At 41.8% G+C, this 14,422-nt stretch overlaps 1 protein-coding gene across 2 annotated transcripts in view; it reads right to left on the bottom strand.

Annotated features, from left to right (window-relative positions):
* BTRC (beta-transducin repeat containing E3 ubiquitin protein ligase) overlaps positions 1-14,422 on the bottom strand; it is a 417,532-nt gene that overhangs the window by 193,673 nt on the left and 209,437 nt on the right. For both annotated transcript variants that reach the window (XM_030202848.1, XM_030202849.1), the window contains one exon: positions 9,052-9,141. In XM_030202848.1, coding sequence (XP_030058708.1) covers positions 9,052-9,141 — 90 coding nt within the window. The remainder of the gene's footprint in view (positions 1-9,051; positions 9,142-14,422) is intronic.

Raw genomic sequence — 14,422 nt, 5'->3', positions numbered from 1 at the left:
TATAGCAATGATGGAATTGCTATAGACTTGTAGTAAACCTACTGTTCAACTCTATATTAATGGATGCTTTTCTGAGTTATATGACCTGCACAGAGGCAATAGACAGGAATGCCCCCTATTGTTACTCTTATTTAGTACTGAAGCCACTTCTTTGTGCTATTAGGCAATTTAGGGAGATCTCTGGCATTTCAAAATTGGATAGGGAATACTAACTGTCTATGCAGACAATTTTTTGCTTTAGGTAACTCAACCTGAGCAGATACATCCAGCCTTATTACATAGCTCATAAATTTGGTGTCTGGTCTGGATACAAAATTAACTGGAACAAATCCGAGTTTATGCCATTGAATATTGTTACAATGCTTATATAGCAGTATTCCCCTTTCAATGGCAAAATAAAGGTTTATAATACTTAGGGGTCCTTTTAAAAAAGGCACGCTAGTGTTTTTAGCACGTGCTAAAAAATAAGCATGTGCTAAATGCTAGAGACGCCCATATATTCCTATGGGCATCTTTAGTGTTTAGCATGCGCTAAAAACACTAGTGCACCTTTGTAAAAGACCCCCTGAGGTATTTACTTATTTTCACAGTTACAAGGTACTGTTACATTTAATGAACATCTACTCCAAAAAATTAGGAATATGTGTTGTAGATGATCCATGCTTCACCTGACTTGGTGAGGGGGGAATAGAAACCTAAGATATCCATAGCGCCTATATTTATGCATATTATAAATATGATTCTAACTTTTCTAAAAAAAAAAAAACTTTTATAAAGAGATTGATGATATTATTTCATTGGAAAGGAAGGTGCCAGAGAACTGTTCTTAAGGCACTGCAAATCTAAGGAATTTGAGGAAGGGGGATTAACTTCCCTTGTTTCTATCACTATCACATGGCTTTCATAGTCCCATCAAGGATTTTCTTGGTTGTCTGCTACAGAAAATCTAGTGGAATCATCAAATATTAGAAAAGTCGATTGTGGATCCTTTATAACTGAACAAAAAACAAGAAGGCAACAATTTGAATCATCCAACATGGGAAGAAAAAACAGCAGACCGGTTCTAAATGATAAAAGATTTTATTCACTACATTTGCTCAAGGGTTTTAAAAACATATACCTGACATGGTCATGTTTTGCCAAAGGCTGCTTCAGGGGGCATTCAGCTACCAATGGGTGTTCAAGCCAAGCCTCAACAACTGGTACATTCAGCGTCAACACATCGGGCATATGTTCTTAACACCCTGTAGCAAGTGTAGTGTTTAAAGACTTATTTACGACTGACCTGCTACTTTTTCTTATCTCCTTTACAACTGAATCTTCATTGCTATGAAGCTAACTCTACAGAAGTGGCATCATACACAAACCTTTTGTGATCAAGAGGAGATAGTCGCAGTATGGGCCACTTTAGTATAATTTGAATCTTCAAATTCAGAAATCCACCTTTTTTGGGAGCACTGGTTATCAGTAGGAATTTGGACTTTAGGCAATATAATAACTAATTCACAGTATCAGGAACTTAGCACTATGCCTACTATTTCTGGACTTATGGAGTTTTATCAAGCAACCTGGGCCTCTTGGCTATTCAGCTTCTTATTTTTACAAATACATACATCATTTGGAATATAACCTGGGTACAAGTGGCCTTCAACAAATTTGGCTTAGAGAGATTAATGAGGCAAGATACATCTGAACACAGTATTCCAAGTAGTAACACAGAAACATGACAGCAGATAAGGGCAAAATAGCCAATCCAGTCTGCCCATCCTCAGTAACCACCAACTCCTCTTTTTCCTAAGGAATCCCACGTGCCCGTCCCATGCTTTTTAAAATTCTGACATAGTCTTCGTCTCCATGACCTCCATCGGGAGTCCATTCCACGCAATCACCACCCTTCCCATGAAAGAGCATTTTCTTAGATTCCTCCTAAGGCTATTTCCTCTTAACTTCATCCTATGCCCTGTCATTCCAGAGTTTTTGTTCATTTAAAAAAGGCTCTCCTCCTGTACATTAACGCCACTGAAGTATTTAAAAGTCTCTATCATATCCCCTCTCTCCCGCCTCTCATCCAGAGTATACATGTTGAGGTTCACAAGCCTGTCCTTATATGTTTTATGACGAAGACCACTTATCAATTTAGTAGCCACCCTCTGGATGGAGTCATCCAGAGGGCAGCTATTAAATTGGTAAGTGTCATTGTAGATTATATGTTGAAATCTTCTGCTCAGTGTGCAGTGGCGGCCAAAAAAGCAAACAGGATACTAGGAATTATTAGGAAAGGGATAGTAAATAAGAGTGAAAATACTATAATGCCTCTGTATCGCTCCATGGTGCGACCTCACCTTGAGTATTGCATTCAGTTCTGGTTGCTGTATCTCAAAAAAGATATAGCGGAAATAGAAAAGGTTCAAAGAGGAGAAACCAAAATGATAAAGGGGATGGAACTCCTCCCATATGACGAAAGGCTAAAGAGGTTAGGGCTCTTCAGCTTGGAAAAGAGATGGATGAGGGGAGATATGATTGAGGTCTACAAAATCCTGAGTGGCCTAGAACGAGTAGAAGTGAATTGATTTTTTACTGTTCCTAAAGTACAAAGACTACGAGCCACTCAAGGAAGTTACATGGAAATACTTTTAAAACAAATAGGAGGAAAAGACCATAGTTTGCTATTGAGACAGAGATGGGGAAGCTACCGCTTGCCCTGGGATTGGTAGCATGGAATGTTGCCACTTTTTGGTTTTTTGCCAGGTACTTGTGACCTGGCTTGGCCACTGTTGGAAACAGGATACTGGGCTAGATGGACCACTGGTCTCACCCAGTATGGACATTTTTTATGTTTTTAAGTAGAACGTTCACTTTGTGTTCTGTATGATATGATTTCACTGTATTGTCAGCCACATAGAACTCAGGTTGCTGGGATAATGTGGGATACAAATGTTATAAATAAATAAAGGGATTTGGTTCAGGAGAACTGTGACATCTTCAGCTATTATAGAATACAGACTCATTAAAGGGCCAAAAATGGGATCACATCACCCCACTAATAAAAGACAAGCATTGGCTTTCTAGTTTTCATGGGACAACTTTTAAGATTTTAACTTTGGTCTAAAGATCCACCATTCTGGATCACCAACCTCCTTATGTTGCTTGATTCTCTTTTCAGCACCTAGATCATTGTGTTCCTCAAATCAAAACTTGTAGTACCCTCTTTTAGAAATATTCACCTTGAATCAATAAGGGGCTAGATTTTTAGTGTTAGTGCCCCTCACCCTGGAATCACCTGGGCTTCTGCACCTAGAACCCTCCTATTTACAATTTGTGGGAAAAATAAACACTTTCCTATTTAGGGATGCCTTTGATGATTAATATAACAGATTAGTGGAAGAGGTTTGGCAGGAAAGTCATGAGTGCACTCCTAGAGTGAACAATACATTTTCTAGCTTTTTATTTTCACTATCCTTGTACCAATTATGAACATAATTTCTTTTCCAACCTTTAGTTATTCACTATCCACTTACTATTTATTTTAATTTAAACTGCTGTGCCAGTTATTATCTAACAGTGGCATATCAAGTTTATGAAACTAAAACAAAACATTACCAAAGTCTCTGCTGAAATCTAAGTAGATCACATCCAGTACATGCCCTCAATCCAGTTCTTTCGTCACCCAGTCAAAGAAATCAAATTCGTTTGGCATGGTGTACCTTTGGTGAGGCCATGCTGCCTTGGATCTTGCATACCATTGGTTTGTAAGAAGTGTACTGTTCTATTCTATTCCATCTATGTTTTGTATACCGCCATATTCAGCGTGAATTCATAGCAGTTTATATTCCAAGAGACCTCAAAACCTGAGGGAAAATACAATCCAACTAAATCATTAAAAACTCATTAATCCTGAACAGTACACGGGGTTATGAGGTTGGCAGGTAGTGGGAGGTTTCTCACAACAAAACGAGAATCATGTGTTATACAGTTGTTGCTGTAAGATGTTTTTGCTTATTATTTTGTTAAGCTTGCTCATTATCTTGTCGTTGTTTGATGTTACTGTTTGGGCTTAGTTGCTTGATGTTGAGTATATTGTATTTTGAACCTGAATAAAAACCGTTAAACCGTAAAAACTCATTAATCCTTAAACAAATAAATTTTCAAACCCATTCTTAAATATGAGGTCATTTGTGCATTCTATTGCTTTCGACATGGTGGATCATGCCCATGCCCATGCTCATTACTACACCTACTAGAATACTTCGGAATCGGAGGCCCAGTTCTCAAATGGTTCGAAGGATTCCTCACCACCAGATCCTACCAAGTAACAACGAATACTGACAGATCACCACCTTGGATACTGGAATGTGGAGTTCCTCAAGGATCCCCCCTTTCACCAACTATTTTCAACCTAATGATGATACCATTAGCCAAACTCCTAGCCGATCAAAACCTCAACCCCTACATATATGCTGACGACGTTACGATCTATATCCTGTTCAAAAGTGACAAACGAAATAACCAACGAGATTAACCTGAGCTTCCAAATCATGCATTCTTGGGCGGACTCATTCCAGTTAAAACTTAACGCAGAAAAAACTCAATGTCTAGTTATCACTTCCCAATATAACACAAACAACTACTTCACTATAACCACACCCTACTGCACACTTCCTATCTCAGAAAATCTGAAAACTCTTGGAGTTACTATCGACCGAAACCTCACACTCGATACCCACGTGAAGAATACAACGAAAAAAATGTTCCAATCGATGTGGAAACTTAAAAGAATAAAACCTTTTTTCCCAAGAAACATCTTCCGCACCCTAGTACAGTCATTAGTGATAAGCCACTTGGACTACTGTAACGCTCTGTACGCAGGCTGCAAAGAACAGACCATTAAAAAACTCCAAACAGCCCAGAACACCGCAGCCAGACTCATTTTTGGAAAACCTAAGTATGAAAGTGCTAAGCCCCTAAGAGAGAAACTGCACTGGCTTCCGCTCAAGGAACGAATTGAGTTCAAGATCTGCACGACCGTACATAAAATCATTCACGCAGATGCCCCACTTTATATGTTAAACCTAGTGGACTTACCGCCCAGAAACGCCAAAAGATCGGCCCGCAAATTCCTCAATCTGAACTTCCCCAGCTGTAAAGGAATGAAATACAAACAGGCCTATGCTACTACCTTTGCGTACAAAAGCACACAGTTCTAGAATGCATTACCCATGGCCCTGAAAACCATGAATAATCTAACCAGCTTTCGCAAAGCTTTGAAGACACATCTCTTCAACAAAGCCTACAAAAAACATCCTTAATGAATCAAATCATTCCTTAAACCACCCAAGTACAGCAAAAAAACACCTCTCACATGACCTTACCCAACACCTTCCATCTAAACCCTCTTTACCTTCAGTTTATTATCGACTGTATTTAAAATCATGTAACGACTATATCATTACAACACTCTGTAAGCCACACTGAGCCTGCAAAAAGGTGAGAAAATGTGGGGGACAAATGCAATAAATAAATTTGTCTTAATTAACAAGGTAATTCATTCTAAGTTCTCGCCCCTTGAACTGAAAATATTCGATCATATATAGTTTTTAAACAAACATTCCTTAGTGAAGGGTATCCAATTTGTAAAGTTCTCATAAATCAAGAATTTTGTCTATACAATGGAATAGCAAGCAGTTCGATAATCTCTCCTGAATTATGACCATATATTGATTTAAAAGACACACCAATTTAAACTTAATACATTTGTCAAGTCAACTAATGAAGATCTTTCAAAAGTGGAGCCACACTATCATGCCCATGCTCATTAAACATCAATCTACCCATGGTATTTTGTAACAACTAGCTTTTTCTGAAGCATAACTGAAATATTACAATATAATGAATTATAGTAGTCCAACTGTGGAAGGAGAATTGCCTGCATTATCATTCTAAAACTTTGCATACTTAATGAGGGGCATATCGCTCAGACTTGTCGCAACATAATGACAATTTTCTTCATTAGCACATTAATTTGCCTCTCAAAAGACAACTTTGAATCTAAAACAACCCCCAAAACTGGTGTCTTTATTATCTTTTCCACTCCAAGGTTGGACTTTCTGGCCCCCTAGTTTCCCAACTCTTCTCTTTTTCCACTTTTGTGAAGAGGGACTATGAAAAACAACAGACACACACAGAAGAGCTTTGAATACAGGAAAGTTTTGCACCCATTTGGCAGAGCGAAATAAAAGAAAATTAAGGGGACTGAAGAAAGTCCTGTATATGGGAAGGGCCATGCTAACCCAGAACTTTACATCTGATCAGGGATAGCTATTCCATCCAGGTTTTGTCGGATGATGTCATACATTTGTAAGCTTAGCTCAATCCTTCTTGTCAAGAGAAAAAGGAAACACGACCCTACTGATACTGCAACCCAGGGGAATAATGGGGTTTTACCAGCATTCTATAATGCCCCAGAAACCAAATAGTTTGGTGCTGGCAGGTTGGTGTTAGGCAGATTCTGACCCACAAGCTCATGGGAATCTAGGAGGCCAGATGCTCAAACACCAGCCTCAAAACTTTTGGCAGTGGTTTAGATCAGTGCTTGCCAAACACAGCAAAGGTGACAAAAAATGGAAGCTAGACGATGTCCAAAATAAAAGTAGTTTATTAAAGCGTCCAATGACAGCAATTAAAACATCCAATGACTGACTTGACGTGAGCCATGTTTCGGCCACAAAGGCCTGCCTCAGGAGTCTTCAGTCTGGATGTCATAGCATGCTAGCTCTTCAAATAAAACAACACGTAATGGTACACCTAGTAAATCATAAATTATCTCTCAACCAAGTACTGCACCATTCCGTACCTGCTTCAAAAGAGTAAACGGTTTACTCTTCTGAAGCAGGTATGATACAGTACTTGGCCTTTGTGGCTGAAACATGGCTCATGTTGAGTCACAGTCATTGGATGTTTTAGTTAGTGTCACTGGACGCTTTAATAAACTACTTTTATTTTGGACATCATCTAGCTTCCATATTTTGTCACCTTCGCTGTGTTTGGCATATCTGTGTGATTGCAAGGGTTCCTGTTCTTCTGTTTTCTTTGCTGTTTCCCAAGTCAGTCCTGGAATACTCCCATGCCAGCCAGTCAAGTTTTCAGGATATTCTAAATGAATATGCATGTAAGAGATTTGCATACAATGAAGGCAGTGTATGCAAATCAATCTCATGCATATTCATTGTAGATATCCTGAAAACATGACTGGCAAGGGGATACTCCAGGACCGACTCACGAAACTCTGGTTTAGATGGTTATAAAGCTTGAGAGGAAGATTAGTTGCTAGATTGTAAGATCTCATATGGGGAAGGAGTTTGATATACCACCTTTCTATGGTTACAATCAAAGCAGTTTACATATTATATACAGGCAATGGGAGGTTAAGAGCCTTGCCCAGGGTCACAAGGAGATGCAGAGAGAATCAAACCCAGAAGTCCTAGTTGAAATGCATGTGGTCACATAGCTGGTTTGTCTGGAAGACCGTGCAAGACACCTAGGAGGCTAGATGTCTGTGAACCAGCCACACCAGGTGGCAACAAAATAACTAAATTAGCAACTATGTCTGTTTGGAAGGCTGAAAATCAGCAAGAGCTAGAATTCCTAACATAAATATAAGTGCTCACATATTTGGGTCTTTCTGGAACGCTATGCGAGGGAAGAAGTAACTGGCAGAAATCAAATTAGTAGCAACATTCCATGCTACCAATCCTGGGGCCTTATGTTTAAGAAACAGCTCATAACAGGACTATTTTGATTATTTCAAAGCTTTATTATTAGATAAATGATACAAAAATAGTAGACATGTACCCCTCATAATAAATAAAGCAAATATAGGAGCCCTTTTACTAAGGCACGTAGGCGCCTATGCGCGTCCAACGTGCGTCAATTTGGAACTACCACCCGGCTACCACGAGCCCCAGGCGGTAATTCCATTTTTTACTCGCAGCCGAAAATATTTGTTATTTTCTACCATGTGGCACTAACCGGGCGGTAATCGGCAGTGTACGCTCGCTGATGATTACTGCCCGGTTAATGCGCAAGATCTTACCGCTAAATCAATGGTTAGTGGTAATGTCTCAGGCCCAAAATGGACGCACGCCAATTTTTATTTTGCCGCACGTCCGTTTTCGCCTAAAAAAAGGCGCACTGAAAAATGGACCTGTGCGCGTCCAATACACGCACCTACAACAGCGCAGGCCATTTTTCGGTACACCTTAGTAAAAGGACCCAATAGTGAGTCTTAGATTGTCTCTAGCTTCACTTTTATCTTACTTGTCCTCAGACAGACCTTTATGACAATGTATACAAAATTCTTCAAGATAAAAAAATCAAGGGGCAAATAAACATTTAGTCATAAGCGTAAGCTACTTAGAAATGAAGAGTGACTAAATTCAGTCAAACAACATCAAAGCCGACAGAAATGTGCAAAACCAGCATCTGAATGTAGTGTCCTTAAAATGCCCAGGAATGACAACTTTTTTTTTTTTGGGGGGGGGGGGGGGGGGGGGGGAACTAAGCACCTAGACAAATTTTATCCTATTGCTATTATATTTGAGCTGCAGAATGCCAGCAAGGAGTAACTGGAAAACACACATTACCAATCTGACAATTTGAAATGCTAGTAGCTATAATAATGGTATGTCAAGGTTGCACAGTAGATGTCTTTAAAACAAAATCCATTCTAAAACTGTACAATCAAGTTAGTAATTTTCAGATGCATAGTTTTGTCTTTGATAACAAAAGATTTACACACAAACCCCTTCATTCCATAACTTGGCACCTAATGTTAGGTGGGCTATGGGCATGTCAACAAGCATGTCAGGTGCGCCAACTTATGCCTGCCATTAACCTGTTATGCATGCCCTGAAGCCATTATAGAATTGGTGTCAAGTGTGCCCCCATTATAGCACCTACATCTTGGGACCAAGTTATAGAAATGCCCCCAAAATATCTACTCATTCCACCTGGCAAAATCATTATATTTCCAAGTTGATTTATAGTGGTATGTACCTTGTTCACACAGCTTTCAGTCTTCATAGTAGCGCTTCCCAGACATACAGTTTCCTGGTTTAAGTACAGTCTGGCACAACTGTTATAGGTCTGTAACAAGAACAGATTTGAAAATAACTGATTGTTATACAGTTTTATAACTGTCCATGGTTTTATTACCACTCAATTTCAAAATTAAGTTTGCATTATGTGCATTCTACTAATTGCAGCTATCAAACAAAATGTATTTTTCCCTCCCCAGTTTGGTACATCATAATTCCATTCTCTTCAATTGTTTATTTTGTATACAAACAAATTGTATAATATTTATGACTGGATTAAAACATTTTATCTGAACTATAATTGATCCTGGAGAAGGATTAGATTAGCTCACAAAAACCTCTGATATATTTTTTCTTTGTTAATATAAATTTTCCAGTCACTTAGGCTGTAATAACATACATTGCAGAACACAACAGCATTTGTGCAATCAAACTAAAAATGTAATTTTGAAGGATTTACATTTGATGTCCATATAAGAAAACACTTTGTCCAACAGCAACAGCATCTCTTATCCTATATAATAAAAAGCACCTCCAACATTCTGAAGCCGAGAAAGATAAGCCTGAAGCGTCCATGCTCTCTGTATCCTTCTGCAGAAGTGACCAACCACACGAGGTTTCTCGGCTTCAGAATGTTGGAGGTGCATTCTATTAAATAGGATTGGTCAGTTCCTTGAAGCACAGCCTGAGCTCAGCGTCCTGCACAGTAGAGGGAGAGAGAGAGGGGGGGTGACTGACACCAGAGGGGGAGAGAGAGAGGGAGGGAGGGGGGGGGGTCTGATACCAGAGAGTGAAAGGGAGGGGGGCCTGACACCACAGAAAGAAAGGGAGGGGGCCTGACACCACAGAAAGAGAGGGAGGGGGTCTGACACCGGAGAAAGAGAGGGAGGGTGGCCTGACACCAGAGAGGGGGGTCTCTCTGTCACACACACACACTCTCTCTCACACACTCTCTTTCTCTCACACTGTATCACATTCACTCTATGTGTCACACAGTCACTCACACACTCTCTTGGTCTCATACACTCGGTCTCACAGAGAGTCTGTTTCTCACACACACTCTCTCTCACACACACACTGTATCTGTGTGAAACACTCTCACACGCACTGTGTCTCACATACGCACTTGCACCCACTCTCATTCTCACACACACACTCACTCTCTCTTTCTCTCACACAGTCACTCTCTCTTTCTCTCACACAGTCACTCTCACATACAGTCTCTCAAACATACACACTCCAAGGAAAACCTTGCTAGCGCCCGTTTCATTTCTGTCTGAAACGGGCCTTTTTTACTAGTTTTGTATAAGTGAGTTGAAAGAACAGCACAGGTTTACAGTCTAAAGGAAGCAATATGATCAAAAATGACAAGTAAAACATGGCTATTTCAAAGGGTACAGGTATAAGAGACAAATACCATGCCATAAACAGCAGCATTTAAACTAAGTTCCCAGTATGACCCTGCTGGTCTTAATATAACCACTGAGCCATGCGTAAGCAAAGAAAAGCATCATTTGGCATCTCACAGGGACAGCACACCAGTGATGGGATATAATAAAGAGAAGACCAGTGGGGTAGATCAGCAGCAGAAACCACCAAGATTCTCACCTTGGTGGGCAGGATAGCTACTGTTCATCAGGACATCAAGAGCAGGTCCACAGAACACCTAGAGCATACTGCAGCAAATATACAAGTACATAAAGCTTCCTGCTGCTGCTCACTCACTGAGACAACTTGCAATAACACAATCCAGACACTGAACTGAAGATCTGTAGAGTGCAGTGTGCTCCGGGCCTTCATGGCTAATGACACACTAAGGAGAGATAGATCTGCTGATTCAGTAAAAAAAAAAAAAGGTAGTGGTAATTAAATGAAATAAATTAGGGGAAAAATCTCAGCTTATAAGTGAAAATATAAATAGCAGATGACATTTAGGTTAAGAAAAAATGGCACTCCTATTTCATGTGTTTTCAAGGTAATTTAGTAACAACATATTCTAAGATGCATTATTTGCACATTGTTACCCCCAAAATGTAATATCGAAAATTTAAAATAAAACTGACTTTATTTTTTTCTATCAAAAAGGTAGTTCTTCCTTAAAAGATTTTTACAGATATGGTAATAAATGTTCTTCACAACTATAAATTATGCGTATACAGCTCTTTGGACAAAGGCAAATACATGAATTACAAAATTAGTTTTACAACTGTGTACTATATTCCTATGAAATAAAGAACTATAATCTAAAAGATGTTATTTTAAAAACAAGACAATAAAATCAGTTTCTTGAACAGGTTCAAAATATTTTCCCCAACCAATACAAGTGCCAAATACTGTGTTAACATCGCCTGGCTTTTTTTTTTTTATTTCCCAGTTTTCTCCACCCATACACACTATTCACTGATCACAGGTGAGATTGGAAGTCTCTTCTTAGACTGAACCTCAGCTCCTCCCAGTGGCGTAGGAAGGGAGGGGGCGGTGGGGCGGTCCGCCCCGGGTGCACGCCACTGGGGGGGGGGGGGGGGTGTCGGCTCGCTGGTTCCCTGCTCTTTCTGCCCCGGAACAGGTTACTTCCTGTTCCGGGGCAGAGAAAGCAGGGAAGCAGCAGAGCCAACGCAGCTCCCAGTGACGTGCACTGGGGGCGGATCGGCCCTCCCGCCTGCCTTCCGTTGCAAGGTAAAGGTGCGTTTCGGGGGGGGAGGGTGCATTTCGGGGGGGGGGGGGGGCGCGCCGTGCCCTGCACACGGGGGGGGGGGGGGGGGGGGTGCGCAGCGGCGACCCGCCCCGTGTGTCAGGCATCCTCGCTACGGCACTGGCTCCTCCTCTTTTTATCAGCCACTGACACCCAACCATCACCTGCCTCCAACCATGTAGCCTGTTGCCCTGATACTCAAAACTCCAGCGCCTGAGCTTAGCGCTACAACACTGCACAAAAACAATGTCCTTATGCTTAAAGCTAATAGTATGCAAATAATATGCACGCTATTAGTTTTGCGCATGAGGAAGTAAAGCAGGCAGATTGTGCCTGGGCATGCGCTCAAGAGCCCATGTACAGTCCTGTAGAGGTTTCACAGGTTTGGGCTTTTCTCCCGGACCTGTCAAGCCTAAAGACCTCCAGGTCCGCCACCCCATTAAAACAAGGGCCTGGAGGTCCAGTGGATCCCCAGACCACTCACCACCCCCCCCCCCCCCCCCAAAACACATAACACACCCTGCCAAACATGAGGCCTTGTGGACCTCTCACCTACTCCCAAAGCACATTACCCTCCACTCACTCCCCGAATATATCTTGGTAGTTCAGTGGGACCTTTGATGTGACTCCCCCCTCAGTCACCAAAAATAAGCTGGTGGTCCAGTGGGACACTTCACATGAACCCCTCGCATCATACCTTAAAGTAGGAGGAGGAGGCACTAGCACTCCCTCGCTCCTTTCCAGGTGCCACCTCAAAATGGCAGCACCCAGCCCAACACACATTCCAGGATGCACTAGGCAGGGTACCACCATTTTTAGGTGGTACCCGGAGAGCAGAAAGGGAGTGCTAGTGTCTTCTCCTAATACTACTTTAAGGTATGAGGGGAGTGGGTTGAGTCACATCGAGGATCCCGCTAGGATATTTTAGGTGGCTTGGGGGGGGGGGGGGGGGTTAGGGAAGGGGGTTACATCGAGAATCTCACTGTACCAGAACAATATTTTCGGTGGATTGGGAGGGGAGGGGGGGAATCTGAGGTCCACTGGACCTTCAGAGGTGTTATGTTGGGGGGGGTTGAAGGGTCTGGGGGGTCCACTGGACCTCCAGGCCTTTACATATATGGCAGTCTGGGTTCCACTGGATCACCAGGGTTATTTCAGCCAGTCTCCCCCATTCCTCCCCTGCTTGGCAAACCTTAATGCCAGCTTCGAGCTGGCGTAGGGTTTGCTGCAGAAGCAGTGCCCTTGTTTGGCGTGCTGCCCACTGAGTATTAGGGAGGAATGCAGGAGACTCATTTGCATGCAATTTGTATTCAGAGCCGTCAAGTTTGTTATTTCATGCGCTCGCCAGTTCTGAACGTTTGTGGTAGCAAATGCCGGTGCTAGTCCAGCAGCAAATGCAGGTGAAAGTCTGGAGCTAGCTAATGGTCTCTAGCGTCCGAATTTGCTTCCGAGCACCTGCCTGTGAATGCAGCACCTCTATCATGTCTAAACCTATCAGACAAGAGATTTTAACTCGTATCTGGCATGATGTACTGATAAGCACAGTGTTCAACCCTTACCTTAAAATAGAGTAACTTTGTAAATGATGACAGGCAAACACTTGTACAGCCCATCCAATTTGCCAATCAGGTTACACTTCTTTATGATTCAATACTGGCATCACAAATGGGTTAGTCGGCAATTTGCCACAATGCCAGCCACAGAAAAGAAGTTATATATGATACAATCTTGGAAGAGTGGTTTTGTATTTTTTCTGCAGCAAATTCATAGTGAATTCCTGATTAAGCAAACAATCCAACAATGTTGATATTAACATTTTGGGCCTCTTAGTAAACCACACTAGAGGTTCCCCGTGCAGCAATGCCGACAAAACACATTCAATGTGAATGGGCTTTGTTGGCTTTACCGGACCAGGGATTACAGGTGCAGTTTGATAAAAGAGGTCCTTTATTTGCTAATATTCTTTTTTTTTTTTTATTTGATGTTCAATATAAACAAGCAACAGGACATGAGAAGAATGACAATACAAAGAGCAAAACAACACTGAATAATTAAGATGAAGACAAGCAGGAGCTCCCCACCACCACCACCAAAGAACCTCCCCTAACTAATACAAGCCCCTACCCTCCCAACTTAAAGGTAGCCTTTGCACCCTCCAAGGGATACCTTGGCATCATTGGTGGTTCAGGGAGAGGGGATTCAGGAGGGTCCTGGGGATCTTTGAAGGTCCTCTGGGCTGGAGTGATGCCCAGTCCGCTCCTGTTCAGTCCAGCGCAGTACCCAACATGGTGACTACCGCTAGGGGTCAAGAACTAGATTCTATATATCACGTCTAAAAATTTCAGTGCCAAAAAAACAACAAAAAAACCCCACCTAGGACATATGACCCCTAGCAGCAGAAGTACGATATTACTGCTAGTGTGACCACCACTAGGGGTGCCATTTTGGATACAGCAGCAGCAGCAGCGGACTGAACCACTGGGTATCACTCCTGCCCTCTTTGGCCCGGAAGACACCCAGAGGACTTCCCCCAGCTCAGCAATTATGCTAAAGTAGCCCTTTGAATGGGCAGGGGCTATATATAAGGTGGGAGGCTTGGGGGCTTGTACTTGTGTCAGGGGGCCTTAAGACAAAGAAG

Source organism: Microcaecilia unicolor, chromosome 5 (assembly GCF_901765095.1).
Source record: "Microcaecilia unicolor chromosome 5, aMicUni1.1, whole genome shotgun sequence".
Classification (NCBI taxonomy): Eukaryota; Metazoa; Chordata; class Amphibia; order Gymnophiona; family Siphonopidae; genus Microcaecilia; species Microcaecilia unicolor.
The sequence above is the reverse complement of the archived record's forward strand: the minus strand, read 5'-3'. Positions and strand labels throughout refer to the sequence as shown.